Source organism: Elaeis guineensis, chromosome 4 (genome assembly GCF_000442705.2).
Source record: "Elaeis guineensis isolate ETL-2024a chromosome 4, EG11, whole genome shotgun sequence".
Lineage (NCBI taxonomy): Eukaryota > Viridiplantae > Streptophyta > Magnoliopsida > Arecales > Arecaceae > Elaeis > Elaeis guineensis.
In genome coordinates, this window is record NC_025996.2 from 23047403 (window position 1) to 23070683 (window position 23281).

A 23281-nucleotide genomic window follows, 5' to 3' on the forward strand; every position below is an offset into this window, starting at 1 on the left:
TTAGTGGAGCAAAATAGATAATTTTAACATTATCATATCATATTTTTTACTAAAAAGGTATTAACGTATCATGTTTTGATTCAGTTCAGGCAAATCGAATGAATTTTGGACTGTGCATCTTTTAAGATGTATAGATCAAGATCAATGTTTTGGATCCACAAAATATGGTATATGATGTAGTTTGGCTCATGATCTATATTGCAGCCATCCATTTTATGTCCGTTTGATGTGCAAGCAAGAAATATAGCTTCAGAATTCTTAATTTTTGGTATCCAGACTATTAAGACATTATAAATTAAATCACGATCTATAGTGTAAACTTCCGGTTTGGAAGAACCGTCACACATTTTGCATTGCATACAAAGGCCAAATATTATCAGATCTAACATCCTGAAAACAACATAGAGGATAAGGTCTGGATGGTGATTAGCCTCCCATTTTCATCAAAAAAAACAACATAGAGGAAAAGGGAGGCACAACCACCCGAATTTTACTACAGAAGGACAATAAAGATGTTATTAGAAGTAATATCATGAATTCGAATCAAAAAGTAATAATATATAAAGGGAAAGCAGTTTAATTTCTGGAGATGTTATTAAGCGTCGTTCAACTTCCCTGCACCAACTATTTGTCACTTGTTCTTGCGTACTCTGTCGGCACGGCCACAGCCCGAAGAGGCGCAGCCAAAGCCAGTGTGACACCAAACTTCTCCGTGATGTCCACATCGCTCGGTTGCATCCCCTCCGGCAGCTTCCAGTCGAAGGATTGCAGCAGCGAGCCCAGCATCAGGTGCACCGTCCGAAACGCCAGCGGCATCCCGGGGCAAAGACGGCGGCCAGACCCGAACGGGATCAGCTCGAAATCTCCGCCCCGGAAATCCACATCACTCTCCAAGAACCTCTCGGGCTTAAACGACTCCGGATCCTCCCACACGTCGCCGTCGTGACCAATCGCCCACGCATTCACCAGCACCCGTGTGCCCTTTGGAACGGCATACCCACCCAGCTCCACGTTTGTCTCGGCCTTGTGAGGCAGCAAGAGCGGGACCGGCGGGTGAAGCCGGAGGGTCTCCTTCACCACTGCTTGGAGGAACGGCAGCCCAGCAATGTCCGATTCCTCTACTTCTCTTTGATAGCCAATTCCTTTGGCAAGCTCCGCTTGGGCTTTGGCCATGCTGCTGGGGTTCCGGAGCAACTCCGCCATGGCCCATTGCACGGTGTTCGAGCTCGTGTCGCTCCCAGCAAGAAACATGTCCTGATTCAAATTTCAAATTCCAGTTTTTAAATTACTCTAATAATCTGAATTCATAGACATTGATCACAGCAGAGAAGAGCTGATTCGATTGTTACCACAAGTAAAGTTTTGATTGTCTGTCTGTCCAGCCTGGTGTCGTCTTCTTGGATGTGGAGATGGACAAGTTCGTCTAAGAAGTCGTGTCGTGTGTTGTTTGTTTTGCGATCCGTCATCACGCCCTCCAGGCGGCTATCTATCATCTGGTCGAAGAGTTTGTATAGCTTTCCAAGGTGTGCGGTCACTCGACGCCTCAGGCCTTGCGGGTCAATCACTCTGAGCAGCGGAAAGAAGTCTGATAGGTTCGGCCTTCCAACTTCTTCCATGATTGCTGACACGATATCCATGAAGTCTCCGGCTCTGTCCGAGTCGAGGTCAACAAGATCGACGGAGAAAAACGTGCTCGTTATTACATTAAGCGAGGTAGCAAAAGCGGCCTGGCCGATGTCGACGGCCTGCCCGGCATGGCACCGCACGTATCCGACGAGCTGCTGAACTTTTTGGCGCCGGAGGCTTTGGGTGGCATCCAGCCTTCGAGTGGTGAAAAGATGCGACTTGATGATGGCGCGGAGGTTTTTCCATAGCTGGTTGTGGGGGTTCCATATCAGTGAGGCCTCGTAGTGGCCAGGGACTTGGATGGCGTCAGGGACACAGCGGGAGGCGAGGTCGGGGTCCTTCTTCTGGAGGGCCTCTCGGGCGGCGTCGGGCGAGGAGACGACAACGGTGGTGACGAGGCCGAGCCTGAGAGACATTACGGGGCCATGAGTCTTGGCAAGGCGAGCCAGGGAGCGGTGGGGATCGCGGCCGAGTTCGAATAGGCTTCCAAAGAGAGGGAGCGGGGTCGGGCCAGGGGGGAGGCGGCTGTTGCGGGAGTGCTTCCCTCTTGTGGTTGCGAGGAGATAGAGGAGAGAGAGGGTGAGAGCGAGACAGAGGCACCAAAGGGTTGGCTCCATGCCCACGCCGGCAAAAGAAGATCCTTCCTGATTTTGGCTTTGGGTTGTAAGTTTTGCGCAGGAACATCGATGTTCTTTCGCAACGCTGACCACTTCATTTATCCAACGACCCAGATGTCTAGCCGACCATTGCGTGATCGAATGGTAGAAGTGAATGCTTCTTTGACACGAAAGGTATAGCCGCCGTCCTATACACAGAGTGCACGAGTTTTTTATCAAAATAATTTAAAAAAATTATTTATAAAAATAATATAAATTTTAACTAATTTGTCAAACTAATGTAAATCTTATAAAACACCATTTCAAATTATGCTTTACAGTGTTCACGCCTCCACTCCTTTTTCACCCCTTTCTCACATGGATGATCAAAAAAAAAAAATAAATTCTCCATCTCAAATGGCGTTTTTAAAAACGGCATTTGAAATGACATTATTGAAAATGCCATTTCAAATGGTATTTTCAAAAACGCCATTTCAAATAACCAGTTTAATTATTTATTTTTTTAAAAAAATAAAAAAAAAATATAATTTAATTTTTTTAAAAAATAAAAATTTTAATTTTGATTCAAATAAAAATCATCATTTCAAATTAGTATCCCCATTTCAAATTATTTTTTAAAAAAAATATCTAAAAAAAATTGATATAAAAAAAATAAAAAATATCATAAAAAAAGAAAAAAGGAAAAAATTGAAAAGAAATAAAAATTATAATTTTAAATTTTAAAAAAATAAAAATTTTAATTTTAATTCAAATAAAAATCATCATTTCAAATTACAATCTCCTTTTAAAATTATTTTTTTTAAAAAATATCTCAAAAATTAATACCTTAAAAATTTAAAAAAATAAAAAATATCATAAAAAAGAAAAAAATGATAAAAAGATGATAAAAAAATAAAAATTATAATTTTAAATTTAAAAAAAATAAAAATTTTAATTTTAATTCAAATAAAAAATATCATTTCAAATTATTTTTCTCATTTCAAATTAATTTTTTTTAAAAAAATATCTTAAAAAAATATCTTAAAAATTTTAAAAAATAAAAATTATCATAAAAATTTACTTTTCCCATTTTTACCCATTTTTTTCTATTTTTATGATATTTTTTTAGGTATTTTTTCCTTTATTTGAAAAAAATTTTAAAAAAATAAATTGAAATGGGGAAAGTAATTTGAAATGATATTTTTTATTTGAATTATGATTAAAATTTTTATTTTTTTTAAATTTAAAATTATAATTTTTATTTTTTTCCCATTTTTTTCTCATTTTTTCTCATTTTTATGGTATTTTTTATTTTTAAATTTTTTAAGATATTTTTTGTGATATTTTTTTAAAAAAATTAATTTGAAATGGGGAAAGTAATTTGAAATGATGTTTTTTATTTGAATTATAATTATAATTTTTATTTTTTTAAATTTAAAATTATAATTTTTATTTTTTTCTCATTTATTTCTCATTTTTTCCCTTTTTTATGGTATTTTTTATTTTTTTAAATTTTTAAGATATTTTTTGGGTTATTTTTTTAAAAAAATAATTTGAAATGGAGAAAGTAATTTGTAATGATATTTTTTATTTGAATTAAAATTAAAATTATTATTTTTTAAAAATTTAAAATTATAATTTTTATTTTTTTCCCATTTTTTTCCCATTTTTTCCTTTTTTATGGTATTTTTTATTTTTTTAATTTTTTAAGATTTTTTTTGAGATATTTTTTAAAAAAATTAATTTGAAATGGGGAAAATAATTTGAAATGATATTTTTTATTTGAATTAAAATTAAAATTTTTATTTTTTTAAATTTAAATTTATAATTTTTATTTTTTATCATTTTTATGGTATTTTTTATTTTTTTAAATTTTTTAAGGTATTAATTTTTTGGGATATTTTTTTTAAAAAAATTAATTTTAAAAGGAGATTGTAATTTGAAATGATGATTTTTATTTGAATTAAAATTAAAATTTTTATTTTCTTAAAATTTAAAATTATAATTTTTATTTCTTTTCAATTCTTTTTCCTTTTTTCTTTTTTTTTATGGTGTTTTTTATTTTTTTACCCCAATTTTTTTTTTTCAAATATTTTTTTAAAAAAGTAATTTGAAATGGGGATACTAATTTGAAATGTTGATTTTTATTTGAATCAAAATTAAAATTTTTATTTTTTAAAAAATTTTAAATTATAATTTTTATTTTTTTTTGAGAAATAAATAATTAAACTCGTCATTTGAAATAGCGTTTTTGAAAACGTCATTTGAAATAACGTTTTTAAAAACATCATTTCAAATGATGTTTTTAAAAATACCATTTGAAATGGTGAGTTTATTTTTTTTTATTTTTCTTTTTATCGTCCACGTGAAAAAGGGGTGGAAAAGGGATGGTGACGTGGATACTATAAAATATCATTTCAAATGGTATTTTATAAGATTTACGTTAGTTTGGTAAATAAGTTAAAATCTATATTATTTTTATAAATAAATTTTTTTAAAATTATTTTGGTAAAGGACTCATACTCTATACTTTTCGTTAAAATAAAAAAAATATAAATATAATTTTTTTGGTAAAAATAAATATATTTTTAATGGGCAGCGGCTTTTTGATTTTGAAAAAACAATCTGGATGAATGTTTTCTCTTCTCCAACGGAACTATTTTTCTGTTGGTTTGTGGCCCATAGGATCGCGTGTAGGTAAACCAAAGTTTTAGTTATTAGATTTTTTTAAATCTAAAATTTTAAAAAAAAAATTCTTTTGATCTCTTCTTCCAAAGGACATGTTCTTTCAAATTTAAGAACATATTTTTAGATAATTTTTTCTGAATTATTGTAAATCTGATATGGAAATGTAAGAAATAATTCATTATTTTTGATTTTAATATATATATATTTATTTATAAAAAAAATTAAAATCAGATATTATATTCTGAAATCAAATTTTTCAAGTATCCATCTGTATATTTATGGATTACGATTCTAACGGTGGATTACGATTCCAATGGGGCAAATACTATCTTTGAGATAGTGTCATGGATATGCCTTATTCATTTATTTTATTTATTCATCAATCTCACAATCGCATATCATGCGGATAATAATGTGAAAACTAGCCCGATACTAAATTCACCCATTAAAAATAAATTATTAATGGTAATATATATATATATATATATATATATATATATATATATATATATATATATTGGTAATGCAGGAGCTGAAGCTTTTATTGCTGAAGTCCACAATACAAATGCTAATGCATAAGCACTCACCCTCTAACCAGACTCACCCTCCAAACTTCCTCAGAGCCAAACCACCTGCCCAGCAATCTTAGCAACAACACCTAACTACCTAACTGCAAGTACAGCATCTACTCAACAACTAAAACCCATCTGTCAGTACAGAACTTATCATCTCCAACCTGCTGAAAAACATATATCCTTTTAAAGTACTTAGTATCATATTCTCGCATTGTAATAACCCAGATTAAAAAAAAAAAAAGGACGGAAGGAGGACTCCCGAAAGGAGTCTTCTTCTCCGATGAATCCCGATCGGAGAAGAACTCTAGGCCTTTTAGAACTCTAGGATCTCCTATAAATAAGCCTCTCCCTCTCTCAAGACCCTCCACCGGTGATCTCCGAGCCCGATTCCTCTCCTTTTCTCCGAAGAAGCCGCGGCAGCCTCTTCTCGTGTTCGCCGAAAATTGAAGGTCAAAGAAGCCCCCGGAGCTCAGGTAAGGCTCTGACATTTCTTTCTCTCGCTCTTCCCTTTCTCCTCTGGCCCCAAACTTCGCTGCCGGCGGGCCAATTTTGCCAGAAATCGAGAAGAAAAGGAGACCCTATTTTGCTCTGTTCGATCGAGCCCTCTCCCTCCCTTTTCCGGCCACCAGCGCCGCTGTCCATGGTGCCGCACCCCTAGGTTTGGACCCCCACCTCTCTGCCTATGTTTTCCGAAGGTCATGGCCGCCGGTGATCGGCAAATGACCGGAGAAATTCAAGAAAAAAGGGGCGGTCCCTTGTTTTTCAATTTTTTTAATTTTTCCACCGGCCGAACCTCATCGCCGGCCATCTCTGGCTCCACCGACGTTGGTTGCTGCTGGCCGACCATCAGCCATGCCACCGCAGTCCGTCGGACCATGGGCAAACGTCCCTCCGGTCCTCCCCTGTTCGGCCAACGAAAAGGAAAGAGAAGAAAGGAAGAAGAAGAAGAAAAGAAAAGAAAAGAAAAAGGAAAAAGAAAAAGAAAAGAAAAAGGAAAAAAAAATAATAATAAAATAAAAAAGAAAAAAAAAGAGAAAGAGAAAAATAAAAAAATAAAATAAAATAAGAAGAAGAAAGAGAAAATTTTTCTCTCTCTCCTTTCTATCTTCTTTCTCTCTCTTTTCTCTCTCCTCTCTCTACCTTCTCTCTCTACATTTTCTCTCTCTAGATTCTCTCTAGACTTTTCTCTCTCTTTACGGATTTTGTCTCTCTAGGATCTTTTCTTCCTCTCTGATTGCATCACAGACCCTAGGATATATTTGAATTAAAAATATGATGAATTGAGATTGCTCTCAAATTCGTGCAGTAGATCTGATCCCAGTCCGATCCTATTCGAAATTTGTAACACTTAATTCATATTGAGTCATCCTGATAGGACCTCTGATGATCTCGATCATGAGTGCCTCATCGGAAGGATACGAAAGTTTCTCTCTCCACTTTCTCTCTCTACTTTTTCTCTCTAGAATTTTCTCTCTCTTCATGAATTTTCTCTCTCTAGAAGTATTATGGATCAGTGGAGGATCCAGATACATAGACAAGTCCTAATTTTGGTTAATCCTAAGAGAGATCCTCGATCTGTATTATTAGGATCGATTATCGGTAATTTTCTCCATATATGATCTTTATATTTGATCAGGATTACGAAGAGATGATTATCTACAAATGATATCGAATGGAATATTTTGTTAAAGACATTCATAAGTCAAAGAAGAACATTGATTTCTGTGCTTGGATCAATCACCGGTAAAGATAAGAATCTCTGTACATGATCATCATCATATATGTTATTTTATCGTTGGTTTTATCTCCTTAATTTTGCAACGTTGGATTTGAGATCGATAAATTTGTTATATTTGAGATATTGTTATTTATTTATGTGATTTTGAGCATGAGTATGTTATATCAATACATATGTATCAGCGATTGATGGTATGATTATATGGGTATGACATATTTATTACATTGCAAAATTTGAATTGATTAATGAAGTCAAATATTATAATTTCATGAAAATGAGAAGAAAGAGAAATATGGTTTGGACTGGCCTTGTCATGTGGAATAGCTTGCCAGGAGCTTATGCCTGGGACAGCCCCCACAGGCTTATGTGTGGAAGAATATGATCCGAGAAAGATCATAAAGAATCTGATCCGAGAAAGATCATGAATGATTTGATCCGAGAAAGATCATGGCCACTTTGATCCGAGAAAGATCATGAATATTTCGATCCGAGAAAGATCACAGAAATCGATCCGAATAAAAGATCGTCGCATGATCCTGGTAGTCCAAAGCCAAAGCCAAAGCCAAAGCTAAAGCTAAAGCCAAAAAGAAAGGATTAAAGATAATGTGATAATAGAAGAAAATAGCAAGATAAGACATGAAACAATCGTTGAATAAAATTATTTCACTTATTTAACATATGATGATGCATCTCTTTTGATAAAACAGATAATCTATAAATGTTTGCAGTATTCTGGACAGTGAACATCGACTTTTATGTGATATTGCCTATCATTATTTTCAGATTATATTATTATATTGATGTGATATGAAAATTCTTACTGGGCTGTAAAGCTCACATCCCTTTATCTTTCTTTTCTTCTCAGAGTTACAAGATGTCCATGGTTGGCTATGGCTCGAGAGATTCAAAGCTTTGTTTGCCTGTAGGGTTTAGCAAAGGGTCCTAGCTCCCTCGATGTGCTCTAAAGTTGGTTCCTCATTGGGTCATCATGAGCCGTAAGAGCTTTCTTGAGGTTGTGTCAAAAGCACATCTATTAGGATTGAGCCTTATTTGATTTTGCTTTAGGTCAACACACGCTTTCCCTAGATCGTAACACAGTTTTATCTTTTAAAAATATCATAAAATAAGATATTAGTCAGACTTTCATTATGAACTAGAATTCTTTTTATATTTTGGCTTGCTATTATTAATGATATAATGATAGTGCTATTGCGAGGAGTATGCTCCCTTTAAAAATTATTATCAGAAAAGGAAACAATACCCCCTGACTTCCATCTCTCTTCTTTCTCAATTTGATCTTCTACCCCTTGCCACCGATGAAGCCAAAAATCACATTGATGACCACAGCCATTGGTCGGTTGCCATTGTTTTCCTCCCCGGATCGGTGCTAGCACGGTTCCTCAAGCACTCGATTTGTTACTCCTGAGCGCACTTATGGTCGTAGCCCCATCAGATCAGGATCTCAATCTCGTAGTTGATCTGAAGACATTTTTCGATATCCGGATCATAGTCATGATAGAAGCAGTAGTACTTCCTCTTGTTCCTTCCATCCAGAGGGACCTTCATTAGCTCAGGCCATCGTAAATACTTCTAGCACTTGATCTCCACCAAGGCCTAGGATCAAGGGACAGACAAAGAGATATAATTGTCGAACTACGAATGTGGGTTCCTTGATCTATAGCTCTTCGATGGTCGAGAGAATTCTCCTACGGCTCAGGCCATTCAAGAATCTTCCTGACCCCTCTTCTTGTCAGAGAACCTCTTTCCTTTTATCTGCTTGTACGCTGTCCAAACTTCTTCCATCTGGACATACTTTTGGGCTTAAGCCAGCAAGTCAGCATAGTCTATTGGGAAGGTCTTATCGAGAGAGGAGATGAGGTGCTCATTTTACAGCTCTTGCTTGAGCGTCGACATTGTCACTGACTTGTCGAGATTGTGCACCTCTAGCATGGCGGTATTAAAGCGTGCAATATAGTTGCATGGTAACCCATCTTTTTCTTATCGGAGAGAGAAAAAGCTATCGAAATTTTTTGGTTGAGCTTGATTATTGCCAAAGTGGACAACAAATGGCCTGCTGAGTGGTTCAAATGAGTGGATGGAAATGGGTTGGAGTCCTAAAGTCAATAAATTGCTAATTCTTTTATCATTGCTGTAAATTGTTCTTGAGTGATGACAATTCGACTCCTCACAATGTGCCCTTCGGAACCCATAATTAATTTCCCTCCACATGGCCTTCTACTTTTCCTCGAGAGAATGATATGAATAAAGGAAGGATCGGTCAGGCCAACTATATAACAGCATTTATTTAAAAAATACATTCGAAGAAAAATATATTTATTAACTATCAACATATCTTTTTAGAAAAATTCTTTGTGCACCACAGGTGGTGTAAAAAATCCGATATGGAGTGCACCATCTCGTCTGATTGGTGCATGTAGTCACTACTTTTCAATGCGTATTTAATGCATACAGATCGATTTTTTTCATTTAAAAATTTTGTATGATGAAAATATTTTTATTTTTTAAAAAAAATTATGATATTCTATAGCGTAATATAGCATAGGATGCCATAATATAGCCTAAGATATCATAATATGAAAAGGATATTTTTGTCCAACTACTTTCCAACGTGCATTTAATGCCTGCAGGTCGGCTTTTTTGTTTAAAAATTTTGAATGATGAAAATATTTTTTTTTTAGAAAAAATTATGATATCCTATGCATATTATGGATGCAGGATGTCATAATATTGTCACAAAATGTCATAATTTTTTCAAAAGACAGAGATATTTTGTCATATAAAATTTTTAAATGAAAAAGTCGATCTGTAGACATTAAATACGCGTTGAAAAATGATGACTATATGGATCAGTCGAATGAGATGGTACACTCTACGTCAGATTTTCTACACTGTCTGCCTGCGGTGCAAAAAAATTTTGCATCTTTTTATGATTTGAGCAGATTATGGGCCGAACGTCCGATGTAAATTTTATTTATTTTTAATCCAACTTTGGATCAGACTCATGTAAAATTTAACATTTTTTTATGCTCAAGCCCAGGTCTAATCATGATAAACACATTATTAAGAAAATTACCCCACACTCTCCGTGCATCGTATATATGATCAAAGCATCCACGCTTTTCCGTGTCCGTTGCCTGTGCCAAGATCTAACAATGCTTGAAGGTATGCATAGTACGACAATAATTTCAATCACCATTATCTATCATTTTTTGACACATGCATATTTTGGCGGCCAGGAGCAGCATTCATGATAGCTTGAATCAACTTGGTGAACTCTATGAGCTTGTCTGCCTCGGGCATCACTTCCTTTACAGCGTCACCAGAGCAAAAGCGTTCTGCCCATCCTACCAAGGTAGGCGTCTTTGCCTCATCTAATGCCTTGATGCCTGTCATCTTCTCTATTGCCTTTATCCATCCCAAGTAGCACCCGAAGGCAATGTCTAAATAGCCAATAGTCTCTCCGCCGAAGAAGTCCTTTCCTTTGCTGCATTTTGGAAAAGCATCTTCCAGTAATTGAAGCACATTAGCGAGTTGTTCTTCTGCTTCTGCCTTCGCCTCTTCGTTTAATCCTCTTAATGTCCTAAGAGATGAAGGAAACTACAAGAAAACGAAAAACGCCCTTAAAGAAAGAGAAATGAAGAAGAAACGAAAGGAAATTAAGAAAACAACAAATTCAAGGTAAAGGATGTTGGGAAAGGCAATTCGGATGCAACAGAAGTGATGCTATTTTGGGACGTCCTCTTTGTAATATTTGAAGGACCATCTGTCTCTAGAATTGTCAAAAATAAATAAATAGACTATGAATTTTGGTTAACGTCAAAATAATGAGTTACCTAATTGGTTTTTGAGTGGCTAATCATGTAGATCACAAATCCAAACAAAATAATTGTATGATACCACAAATCTTGACAAGTTCATCTTTGGCAACTGAGCCAAATCCTCAACTTATCGCAGTGATCACATGAGATGGCTGGGTAAGTTTTTGTGAAAGACATGGAGATCAGATTAGGTATAGGGACTACTCTCTTTATCATCGGTTAAACCGTATGCAAAGCATATATATTTGCTGACATGATAGGGTAACCAGACTAAGATCTGTTTTTGAAATGCCAGATGCCAAGATATATGAACTTGTGGACCAAGGTAAGCTGGCCAGTTACAGCAGAGATAATGACCAGCCATACCGGATATAACATAAATATTCTTTACATAGCAGTCTCATGAAAGGTCCAAAAACCTTTGTAATTACGTGTCTAGGTTAAATAGAAACTTACAGTAACGTTTCCTCCAAAATGACAATATAAGCCCAAATCTACTAAAATCCAGACTACCATTATATATGTTCGTGAGAATTACAAAATTGGCTTTGATGAGTTGTATCTTATCATCAATGTATGCAGCCCAAAAGCGAGCAATGGCGCGATCATAGGGGTCGGCGGGGAGGACGGAAGGCCCTACACTTTCCCATACCTCGTCGATGTACTCGAGGATGATCATGGACTCACAGATGAGCTTGCCATCGTGGATGAGGACGGGGATCATCTCGTAGACAGGGTTGGACTTGAGGAGGAGCTCGCTCTTTTTTCCGAGCTCCTCGTGCGAGAACTCATAACCCAACCCCTTGAGGTTGAGAGCAATCCCCACCCTGACGACAAAGGGGCTGGCCCATCTACCCACCAACTTCACCTCCTCTCCAGCTGCTGCCATTCTCCCCAAGATCATGTGAATGCGGACCTTATCTGGTCTAGATTATGTAGACGAGATGGAGAGCAACAGGTTGACTTCCCTAAATTGGAGGCGAGATTGTTAACCGTCTGATGGCTTCTGGATTCATAGTCCGCAAAACTGCTACTCTCTTAGTCGCTTTCTTCGATCTCCATGCGGTTAATTTCTACCAAGGCTCATGGATAATATATTAATGCTCTCTCGATGTCATGCATATGGTGAGCTGATAACAATTTTTTGGCCTCCGAAAAGAAATGGCTGGACTTCTGAGACTCTACGTAAGCGCTGAGGTGAAGGCTCTGGCTGTTTAATTTGTCTAGCTCCATTCAGGTCCTCGTTTTGCAATACTGGCGGCTCCAGGCCAATTTCTCTCCCAATGACCGTGGACCGAGTGCGGAATAACACTTTTTGATATGCTGTATTCTCCCAATTTAATTTTTTTAAAAGAAATTCTCCCACTCCCTAGCATTCACAAAAGTGGAAAAAGAATAGAATAACAAAAGAAATGGGTTTGGTGCGATGTTATTGTCTAAGGGTGATGGCTGATCGCAACGAAATTCTCATTAAAAAATATATATATTTTTGTCAGAGTTCCATGTTTTCGCATGTAGGCCCCCCACTTGTACCACAATATATATATATATTGTGAAACGACAGTTAAAAAAAATAAATTTCTGATATTATATTCCTATGTATAAAGCATCTTTACTTCATCCATTATTTTGATTTATCCCACCAACCGAATCATACCAATCCTCCTCCTTTAATTCGGAGGATAAGATTACTTTACCCCCTCATCAAATAAGGCAATTATTTATAATGATATTTTTACAATTAGATAAATAAAAATAAGCACCTTCCTTAGCGATGCACTTGATTGAACTAAATCTATAAGGGTATTTGGTACGAAGTGATGCTCTTAAGATCAAAGATGATGTTGGTGGAAATGAGTGGGTGATTAGAATATAATGTTTATTATATTGTAATGAATCTATATGACAGCGATATCAAATCCTACAATTTTAAATCGATCCTTGAGAATGGATTTTCATGATCATCCGAGGGCAGTCATCTTGAGAAAAAATCTGAAGATAAAAATACCTCTTAATCTAATAAAAAAATTATATATTAATATATCATTAATATATTATATTAATCTTATATATTATATTATATTGATAATACATTTATAGTATTGATGATACATATTATATTATAATATATTATTAATCATATCAGCTGATTATATTTTTATAATTATATTACAAATATATTACTGTATGTTATATTTATATGATGAAATTATTTAATATATTAGTTCTATTTATCTTCTTTTTCTAATCAAAACAAATTTAGTATTGAAATAATAATATAATATAAGTATAAATGAAAATGCTAATTTTACAATAGCAATTAATATATTTTTATATGATTAATAATTTTTCCATCAAAATTATAACTTATGATTTATTTTGAGAATTTTATTCATAGCTGCAAAATATATAGAATGTCTTAGGATAATTTGGATATTATATGGCCAATAACCTTGAATTTCTATAGCATACCAAACAGCTTGTTATTCCCGAGTAATCAAAAAATTTTAATCATTAGAACATAACACATCAAATATAATGATCTTAGATCATTGAAGATCATATTATCTCAGAACAAGAAATGCCACTAATCTTGGATTCCAACTAGCCCTTTCCGATGAAATCCCCGATCATTACAAAACCAATCCATGGAGTTTTGTTTGTGCTTAAGAAAAAGCAACAACTCATAAGTATCAACAAGCATAATGCACATTGCCATTAGAAATATGAAAGCCGTGACCTTGATCTTTAAACGTAAAGCATGGCACGTGCAATATATAAAATTTTACTACCATACTCTTTTATAATATTTTATTATAAAAAATATTTAAAATATTACATATTATCATTTTTTATATATATTATTATTTTTTAAAAAATATTTTATTATTATTTTATTATTTCTTCTTACTCTCTCCATGCCTTCTCTGTCTCTCTCTCCTATAGTTTCTCCACGCCCAACCCCCCACCCATGTCTGCCCCCCCTGCCACCCACCTATGGCTTCTTCGCGGCTCCTTTCTTTTTTCTCCTCCGCCTCCCACGGCTCCTCCATCTCCTTCTATTTACGACGTCTCTGTCTCGCCTCTGCCATCCGTGGCTCCTTTGCCTCCCTCCTTCGGTGGCTCCATCATCTTTGGTGTGCCATAGAAGGTTTTTTGAAAAAAAATTGAAATTCAATTTAATTACGAAACTTGCCATTATTTCAATATTGAAACAATAATAATCTTTGAAATATTTATCGTATCAGTCATACACATTAGTACTTCAGCTGGTTAAAATCTGAAAAGTTCATGTTTAATCAATCTGATGGGTAGAAATAGATAAACAGTAAAAGGGTTAAAATATCTTTTAGAGCACTGGAGTAAAACTTGTAATATATTTAGCATCGCCTCAAGGGCATGTGCAATATACATAATGTGGACTTAAGAAAATGCATAGTTTCATATAGCAAACACCCAGTAGTTCGGATAACGAGAAGTTTATATTTATCAACACCAACCTCTTTGCATAGTAGTTAGCATCATTTTGCCACCTTATTAACTTGGTTGATTTCTACCAACTTCTCAACCTCTGGCATCATATTCGCCAGAGTATCGTCCGAGCAGACACGCTTGGCCCACTCGGCCAGAACAGGTGTCTTTTCCTCGTCTAGAAACTTGACATCAAACATCTTCTCCACAACCTGAAGCCAACGGAAGTAGCCCCCTAATGCAATATCCAAGTAGCAAAAGAAGTTTGTTCCTTTTTCACATTTCTTAAGAGCATCTTCCACCTGATGGAGTACGGTGATTATTTCTTTTACTGCTTCTGCCTTATCCCCTTCAACCACTCCTCCTATGATCCGGAGTGAATTTGGAATCTATGAGAAACCAAGAGAAAAGTTGAGAATGGAGGGGAAGAAAAAGACTAATTTAATCATACAATCCACGGATAGCTTATAGATCATTTAGCCCATTCACCTTGATATATTGGAAAAAAAATAAAGAAAGAAACTAAGAAAGAGCGCGCGCACACACATATACATATATATGCAAAAATCCAAAAAATAGAGCTCAAATTTTTTTTAAAAGAAAACCTTTCCAATAGCCTAGGCATCTCCATCTTTCCAAATTGAAAAGAATGAAAAAAATAGATATATAAACAATAAGTAAAATGCCTACACATCCTTTAGTTGTTTTACCATTTAAAAGAATAAGTAACAACAACCCTTATTCCATTTAGCTGTGGTTGGATTTTGTAGATTCTATTTCACAACATATTTTCGTTCCGAAGCTGAAAATCTCCTATCATTTTCAACAAGTTGCATGAGTGACATAGGTGAGATTTGGATGCAACCATAATGTAAAACACTTGTGCCCATTGAGGTGTCATTAGTTGATGATTAGTTGCTAGCCTTCTTACTTTTGAAAAGACGCTAATTGAAAAGATACGAAGGGAAATGCTACCAATGACACACATATAGAAAGCTAACGTGGCCCATAAATGTTGATTTGCCCTAATTATTTTGTGTGCATATAAACGAGAGCCCTATGGTACTATTCCGACATTATGGCTTGCATTATGGCCTGTGGTGCCTACACCACTAACTTCTTTTCTTTCTTTTCTTTTTTATAAGAATGACAAACCAAGAGTCAACACACAACTTAAGACTATAAGGTATGGACTGTGATTTATTCTAGAAAAATTCTAGAGTAGGACAAAAACTAACGTGGCCCATAAATGTTGATTTGCCCTAATTATTTTGTGTGCATATAAACGAGAGCCCTATGTTACTATTCCGACATTATGGCTTGCATTATGGCCTGTGGTGCCTACACCACTAACTTCTTTTCTTTCTTTTCTTTTTTATAAGAATGACAAATCAAGAGTCAACCCACAACTTAAGACTATTAGGTATGGACTATGATTTATTCTAGAAAAATTCTAGAATAGGACTAAAATTCCTAAAAGATAGCACTAAACATTCAAATCCTCCAACCTCTCACTTTAAGGTCGAGAGGATGTTTTGTTTAGATATTCCGATAGGATTGAGCTAAAAATTTCTATAGGAACCAAGCCTATGAGGCCACTGGCTTATATTTTCTGAGAGCATATCCAAATCCACCCTAAATTCTAACTTTCGGACTATAAAAATCAAAAAAAAAAGCATAAAAATCTTTTTAACTTCTCAGATAATTTAGGTTGGATGGTGTTTGGTTGATTAAGGGCCATACATAAATAGATGGCTCAATCCATAAATCGTATAAGATTTTCAGCTTAATTACGTAAGAATATCCAAACATATATGCCTCAATATTGGGTTTTGTAAAACATACCAAATTTATTTTCAAAAAATTTTTTTTTTTTTTTTTATTTCCTCTAGTTATTTTATAAATTAAAGGCATGACTGATTTTCTAAAAATGGGATGAGCCCACGTTATCTATTTTGGATGACTTGGAACCCCTTTATTGTAAATCTCTATCCATCTTTGCTAACTGCACTGTGGTGTACTTCACATAACAAAATATTCATTATTGAAAAAAAAAAAACTCACACTTCGCTATGCCCACTTCGACAACCAAACATATCCTAAAGCACCTTCAAATGATAATAATTTAAGGGGAAAAAAATGACTGCACATACTGGAGCAATACCTTGTCATCAAGGTACGCAGCCCAGAAGCGAACGATGGCGCGATCACAAGGGTCCGTTGGGAGGATTGAAGGCCCTACACCAGCCCATACCTCGTCAATGTACTCAACGATGATCATGGACTCGCAAATGGGCTTGCCATTGTGGATGAGGACGGGGATCTTCTTGTGGACGGGGTTGGACTCGAGCAGGAGCTTGCTCTTGGTCCCAGGCGCCTCCTCCAAGAACTTGTAACCCACCCCCTTGATATTTAGCGCAATCCTCACCCTCACCACAAAGGGACTATACCATGTGCCCAACAATTCACCTCGTCTCCTGTGGTTGCCATTTGCTCTTGCAGGGAGAAGAAAACTTCTGTTTTTTTGATGAAGAGGAGAACTTCTGTTGCAATGATTTAAGAAGTTTTGGATCTGATTTTGGGTTTAATTGGGATGGGTCTATAGATGGCTAAGATGGAAGGACGTCGACATATATACAGGATAGTTCTTCCTCGTGGATTTCAATTTTTAGTCTATTAAATTCACATATTCCAGGATATAAGATTCTCTCTTTCGGTGATAGCTAGGCCCCCAACCATCAACTGTTATCTTTTTAGTTGGGGATCAAAAGTCGTGGTGGAATCCCAGGTTGTAAGCGGTGGTTTAGATGGCCGGCATTTTTTTGTCATTGATTTCCTCCTCGTTATTAACAACATAAAATCGAGTCCCTCTTGTAAAACATGGGCTGAGCGAGGTGCGCTCTACCCAAAAGATTCTGATATACTTGTAAATTAATAACAAAGTGATACATCCTCAAGCATCGATCATTTGTGGTAATAGGTCGCATCAAGTATTTCCATCATTTTTCAAACATCATTTGTTATCTGGCATGGTGTTACAGTTGGACTCTTTTATCATATACTATTCATATATAGGATTGTTGAGGTAGATCCTCGATTCTTATCCGACTAACCTTCTTCTTCGCCTCTCAACCGACCAAGTGTGCTGCACCGGCCAAATTGCTATGACCCAACCTGACCTGGATCAATCAATTTTACCCCAATCGGTGCTTAACCGACTACAGTCAACGGGCCTATTTAGGTCGGCATCTATCTATCCTAGTTCGATGGGCTACACTTGACTGGCTGACCACATTCAGCATTCGACGCGTAGCCGAATACTTCCTCTATGTCCTACTGACTATCAAGTTAAGTGGCACCGCTCCACAGGCTCCTTTATCCGACTCCCAGACTCTAAAGTACAAGCGTCAGTCGAGCAGCCGAACGCTAAACGTGGCCACCGAGCTATCCCATCAGATCACATCAAGTCACATCACTCAGGAGTCATATCCTGGGCGACTGGCTGCACGCCATGATGGGAAGTCACGATATTATTAATTGCGTCATATGCGCGATAGCGTCCACCGCCGTGACTATCTATGAGCCGAATAAAAGGCACGTCTGTCATTAGAGCCATTTAAAGATGCCCCATGCACCTCTGTCGAAGAAAAACGCTCAGAATGACCATCTATCTTTCCGCCATTGATCTTAATCCCTCTATAAATAGAAATAAATGGAGACCCTTCAGATATGCGCACACATATGCAGGGCTAACACAAGCGCCAAAACTCTGTTCCTCTTCTCTATTAAGCAACATCTCTAACTTGAGCGACACTCTCTCTATTAATACCGAAGAGTCAGGTCAGTCTTAAGCCGATGTGAGCTGAAAGTTTTTTTATCTCAAATAACAATCTGCTGCCACATATCCAAATAATGTTGAGGTCGGATAATATATACTAATAAGACCTATTCATCCAATAAGTTGAACTGGTTTGGATCGACCCCAACTCTAAATATGGGCAAAATTAGTCGTATTCAAATCTATCAAAATTAACCTTTGGGCCTATTATTCAGGTCCAAACCGAGTACTTAGCCAAGCTTTGGACTTCCAGCAAAGCTTTGGGCTTTTTGAACCAAAACATTGCATGCCAATGAACTTTAGGAGCCCACCATTAATATTGCTTGAAAGTGAGATAACTCTAACCGCCCCATCAAGTCCTTGAAGAAGAAGAAGGCCATTTATCTCTCACAGTGATGGCTGCTTTGCCTTCAGTTGTGGTTCTAATAATATGGAGATTACCAATAGTCCTATATCAGTTATGAGTCAAGGAAGACTCACGCTTATAAGGAGAAAAAAAATTCTTCCCACATGAGGCATCTTTTAAGAGGCAAAATAGTAAGATCTATGAGCCAAAGTGGACAATACCTCACGTGACGGATCGAGTCCTTATCCGCAATAATTACACATCAGGAAGAGATCGAGGTCTGCCTCGGTTCTTTAGGACTGAGGTCCACCTCGGCTGACTGTGGAGCTCCTCGAACTATACATATCGGAGTCCCTCTTGACTATAAAACTCTGTTATGATTCTAATAATGTGGAGGGTACCAATAGTCCCACATCAGTTGTAAGCCAAGGGAGACTTGCGCTTATAAGGAGAAAAAAATCCTTCTAATATGAGGTACTTTTTAAGAGACAAAATCGTGAGGCCCATGGACTCGAGCGGACATATCTCACGTGACGGGTTGAGTCCTTGTCTATAACACCTTAATTTTCACCTTCTTCGATGATAACAACTCCACCTCCTCCTGCCTCCGCTCCATCCCTCGCTCCGTCTCCCACTCCTCCCTTGATCTCTACCAGTCAAGTAAACCACCCTCCACTATCAAATCCGATGGCTTATGGGTCCTCTTCTTTGCCTCTTCCTTCATCTCTAACCTCTTCACCATCTTCAACCATGATGGCAATTGGAAGATCATGTGGTAAGAACTTAAGGCTGTCCTTCCCCAACTCGTCCATGTGAATCATCTCACAAGGGAGGAGGTTGCATCGATGGTGGCGAAGGTGAATTGTGATGACAAAAGATACAGCAGTTTAGAGGAGTTTGGCACGATCGACAAGGTCTTCGAGTCATCTCATGTTAAGATTTGATGCCTTAAGATTTGATCCATATTAATTTTTTTTGCAAGGTCCAGAATGATGAACAAAGTCCAACGAGCCTAAGATCAGTCCAAACAGAATTCGGATGAAGAAGTTACACTCAAAAAAAGTCTACACGAAGATCGAAGCAGCAGAGACTGACAGCAATGCGGGCTAGGCCCGCAGGTGGGCCAGCAGCGTGCTGGGCAGCGCCCAGGCCCAGCGCGGGCGATAGCACAGGTGCACATGATGGCTGACCCAGGCCAACACAGGAGCGACAGCATGCGAGCCCAGCGTGCGGCTGTCATCGCGGTCCACGATGGACCATGGTCCATAGGGCACATGTGGATTGGGACGATGTTTCTCTTGGGTTTCTCACGGTCCACATGGATTGGAAGGTGGTTTCACAGTAGTTTCTAACGGCTCACGAGATTTTGATGGATCGAAAACTCCAGTTTTGCACGATCAGATGGCTTGGATCATTGTCGGTCTTGATCTGATGGTTTAGGGAGTTGTTTGGTACTGTTAGGAAGTCTGATTCACTTTGGAGTCGGGATTGTGCTCGATCTGAGGCTATAAATGGGCATGTGGCGAAACAAAGACGGTGTGGAAGCTTTGGTGGTTCGACAGAGATCCTGTGCACAGCGAACAGAGAGGAGTTCGACAAGCACCAGCAAGCAGACTCGGGAGAGGCACTGATAGAGAGTAGGAGCAGGGGTTCAGGTAGACTGTCAGACAGCAGACAACGATCGTTTCAGAGATTCACGGGATCTCCTAGAGAGAGTTTTTATGAGGAAGAGCTTCTTGTGAGTGAGAGATTGGATGTACAAGGGTTGAAGATGTAATTTTTTTTGATAATTTTTTTTATAATGAAGCTTGCATACACCGTGGAGGCGAGCTTTATGACTGATCCACATATTTGATTGTATTTCTATTTTTTTTTCCTTCTGCACCCAGCATGGTATTGAAAAGATCCTATGGTGGTGGTGTCCTGATCAGACATCCCCAACAAATGGATCAGAGTGAACAGTACCAGGATGCAAGTTGTAGCGGTGGTGATTAAGATTGAAGATGGAGAAGATAGGCTCAATCAAGATGAAGATCAACAAGTTTGATAGAAATAGCAATTTCTCCTTGTGGCACGTAAGGGTGAAAGACATCTCATCCAGTAATGATTTATCGATGCTCTCTTGTACGAGGAGAAGCCGACTACCATGGGGTACAGGATTGGAGACGGCTCCAGATGCAGGTGATGAGTATGATCTGCTTGTATCTAGCGGATGAGATGGTGATCTATATGCTTAGCGAGTCTTCTCCGATGGTGCTATGATCAAGTTCGAGGAGTTGTACGTAACGAATCTCTCACCAATACTCTCTTCTTCTAGAGTCAGTTCTATTAGCTGCGGATGACTGAAGAGCAGAGCATGTAAGAGCATCTTAGCCACTTCCAGAAGATCCTCACTAACTCATCAGTATTGATAAAAAGTTGAGGAGAAGACCAAGATGCTGGTCTTGCTAGCATCGCTTCTCCCTTCGTATGAGTCTTTGGAGATTGCTCTTCTAGTGGGAAAGGGCACCATCAAGATGGACGAAGTTCTCAGGAGGGAGAACTCAGCTTCAAGCTCAGGCAACAGCTCAACTTTAATAGTTTTTGAAGGAGCAAAAGGTGGCAGATGGAGTGATAGGAGATCATGATGAGGGCGGTCCAAGTCCAGGATGAGAGACTTGAGCAAGATCGATGTTATCGGTGTGATGAGTTGGGGCATGTAGGTAGAGATTGCTCTAAACTCAGGGATCAGACGAGGGCTACACAGCAGCAGCTAGTAGCGAGTGAAAGGATGATGTCTTGCAGATATTTGATGAATATCTACTTCTTTCAATAGTGAATTTTAGATTCTGCATGCACCTATCATGTATATTGTAGAGAGAAACAATTTAACTCCCTGAAGAATAATGAGGGTACTTTTATCTGTCGGATGGATCGAGCTGTGTAATCAGAGGCATCGAAATGATCAGCTGGATGACACATGATGGTGTAGTGAGAAGATTGGGGAAGGTCCGATACATACTCGATTTCAGACAGAATCTTATCTCATCAAACAGACTGGATTTGAGAGGCTACAGGATGGTAGCTGGTGGAGGAATTCTGAAGGTTATGCATGACGATAGGATTATTTTGGAGGAGAAGAAGAGGATGAGAAGATATTACTATCTGATGGGGAGTCCAATATGAGGTGGAGCTTTAAGAGTCAGAAGGAGCCCAGGTGAGGTAGAGCTTCAGGTGGAGGTAGATGGAACACGAGATGAGAGATTTGAGAGGATGAGAGGTGATATCACAGGATAAAATTTTTATTACTGTAGGAGGATACTTCGAGCAGGTCTAAAGTTAGGAGGAGCACAGCATATGATGGAAATGAGATCAAACGGCTTGGGTTGACTCTCATCTTTACCCATCCATGATCAGCAGATGATTGCCTCAAGGCATGGGGGCGAAGAGATCCAGAAGCTCTCAGAATTAGGAGGCGGTCGAATGTCGAGTCGAGATAGAGGTTGTTAGGATTTGATATCTCGAGATTCGATCTATATTATTTTTTTACGAGATCTAAGATGACGAACAGAGTCCAACGAGCCCAAGATAAGTTCAAACAGAGTCTGGATGAAAAGTTACGTTTGAAGAAAGTTTGCATGAAGATTGGAGCAGCGAAGGCCGACGATAGTGTGGGCCAGGCCCGGCAGTCGGGCCAGTAGCGCGTTGGGCATCGCCCAGGCCCAGTGCGGGCGTGCGTGATGGCCGGACCTGGCCTAGTACAGGAGCGACAGCATGCAGGCCCAGTGCGCGACTGTAATTGCGGTCCATGGTGGATCGCGGTCCATGGGGACCCACATGGGACGAGTATTTCCCCTAGGTTTCTCACAGTCCACATAGATCGGAAGGTGGTTTCACAATGGTTTCTTGCAGCTCACAGGTTTCAATGGATTGGGGACTCCAGTTTTGCGCGATCAGATGGCTTAGAGCATTGTTGGTGTTGATCTGATGTTCAAAGAGTTGTTTGGTACTGTTAGGAAGTCTATTTGCTTTAGAGTCGGGATTGAGCTCTCTCTGATGCTATAAACAGGCTTGTGGCGAAACAAGATGGTTTGGAGGCTTTAGTGGTTCGGTAGAGATCCTGTGCATAGCGGACAGAAAGGAGTTCGGCAGACACTAGCAGGCAGACTCTTGAGAGGCATCGACAAAGAGTAGGAGCAAGGGCTTCAGGCAAACTATCAGGCAGCAGACAGCGGTCGCTTTCAGGAATTCAGAGGATCTCCTAGAAAGAGAGCTTTTGTGAGGGAGAGCTTCTTGTGAGAGAGAGAATAGGTGTACGAGAGTTGAAGATGTGATCTCCTCTTATAATTTTTTTCATAGTGAAGCTTGCATATCCCATGGAAGTGAGCTTTATGGCTGATCCACAAATTTGATTGTGTTTTTTTTTTCTTTTTCTTTTTTTTCTGCTGCATCGAGCGTGGTATCGAAAAAGTTTTGTGATGGTGGTGTCCTGATCAGATATCCCCTCCATCTCGTTCATCAGCACAGAAGTGGAGTCCTTCTAGTCTTCTCCTTGATTAGCAAACCTATGATGGTGGATTAAGGC

The 23281-nt window shown here is 37.9% G+C and overlaps 3 protein-coding genes across 3 annotated transcripts; all 3 read right to left on the reverse strand.

The window, feature by feature from the left end:
• Positions 1–308: 308 nt before the first annotated feature.
• LOC105037552 (geraniol 8-hydroxylase) lies at positions 309–2327 on the reverse strand. The gene is made up of 2 exons (XM_010913200.4): positions 1350–2327; positions 309–1254 (listed from the first exon to the last, which is right to left on the reverse strand). Exons 1-2 carry the CDS (start codon positions 2241–2243, stop codon positions 625–627), a joined length of 1524 nt encoding a protein of 507 aa, XP_010911502.1. The 5' UTR covers positions 2244–2327; the 3' UTR covers positions 309–624.
• Positions 2328–10203: 7876 nt separating this feature from the next.
• Positions 10204–12162, reverse strand: LOC114914111 (glutathione S-transferase U17-like). Its single transcript, XM_073255856.1, has 2 exons — positions 11601–12162; positions 10204–10841 (listed from the first exon to the last, which is right to left on the reverse strand). Exons 1-2 carry the CDS (start codon positions 11964–11966, stop codon positions 10440–10442), a joined length of 768 nt encoding a protein of 255 aa, XP_073111957.1. The 5' UTR covers positions 11967–12162; the 3' UTR covers positions 10204–10439.
• A 2241-nt stretch (positions 12163–14403) lies between these two features.
• LOC105043548 (glutathione S-transferase U17) lies at positions 14404–17181 on the reverse strand. Its single transcript, XM_019849985.3, is given in 3 exon segments — positions 14404–14922; positions 16698–16999; positions 17002–17181. Coding segments are annotated over 3 exon segments (663 nt in total). The 5' UTR covers positions 17024–17181; the 3' UTR covers positions 14404–14583.
• Between the last annotated feature and the right edge of the window lie 6100 nt (positions 17182–23281).

What these genes read in the sequence shown, in the direction of transcription:
- LOC105037552 (XM_010913200.4), bottom strand. Translation starts at nt 2,243, where the DNA reads ATGGAGCCAACCCTTTGGTGCCTCTGTCTCGCTCTCACCCTCTCTCTC. An exon ending in CAATCAAAACTTTACTTGTG is followed by an intron (nt 1,255 to 1,349) that starts GTAACAATCGAA and finishes AATTTGAATCAG; the next exon opens with GACATGTTTCTTGCTGGGAG.
- LOC114914111 (XM_073255856.1), bottom strand. Translation starts at nt 11,966, where the DNA reads ATGATCTTGGGGAGAATGGCAGCAGCTGGAGAGGAGGTGAAGTTGGTG. An exon ending in AACTCATCAAAGCCAATTTT is followed by an intron (nt 10,842 to 11,600) that starts GTAATTCTCACG and finishes GTTTTCTTGTAG; the next exon opens with TTTCCTTCATCTCTTAGGAC.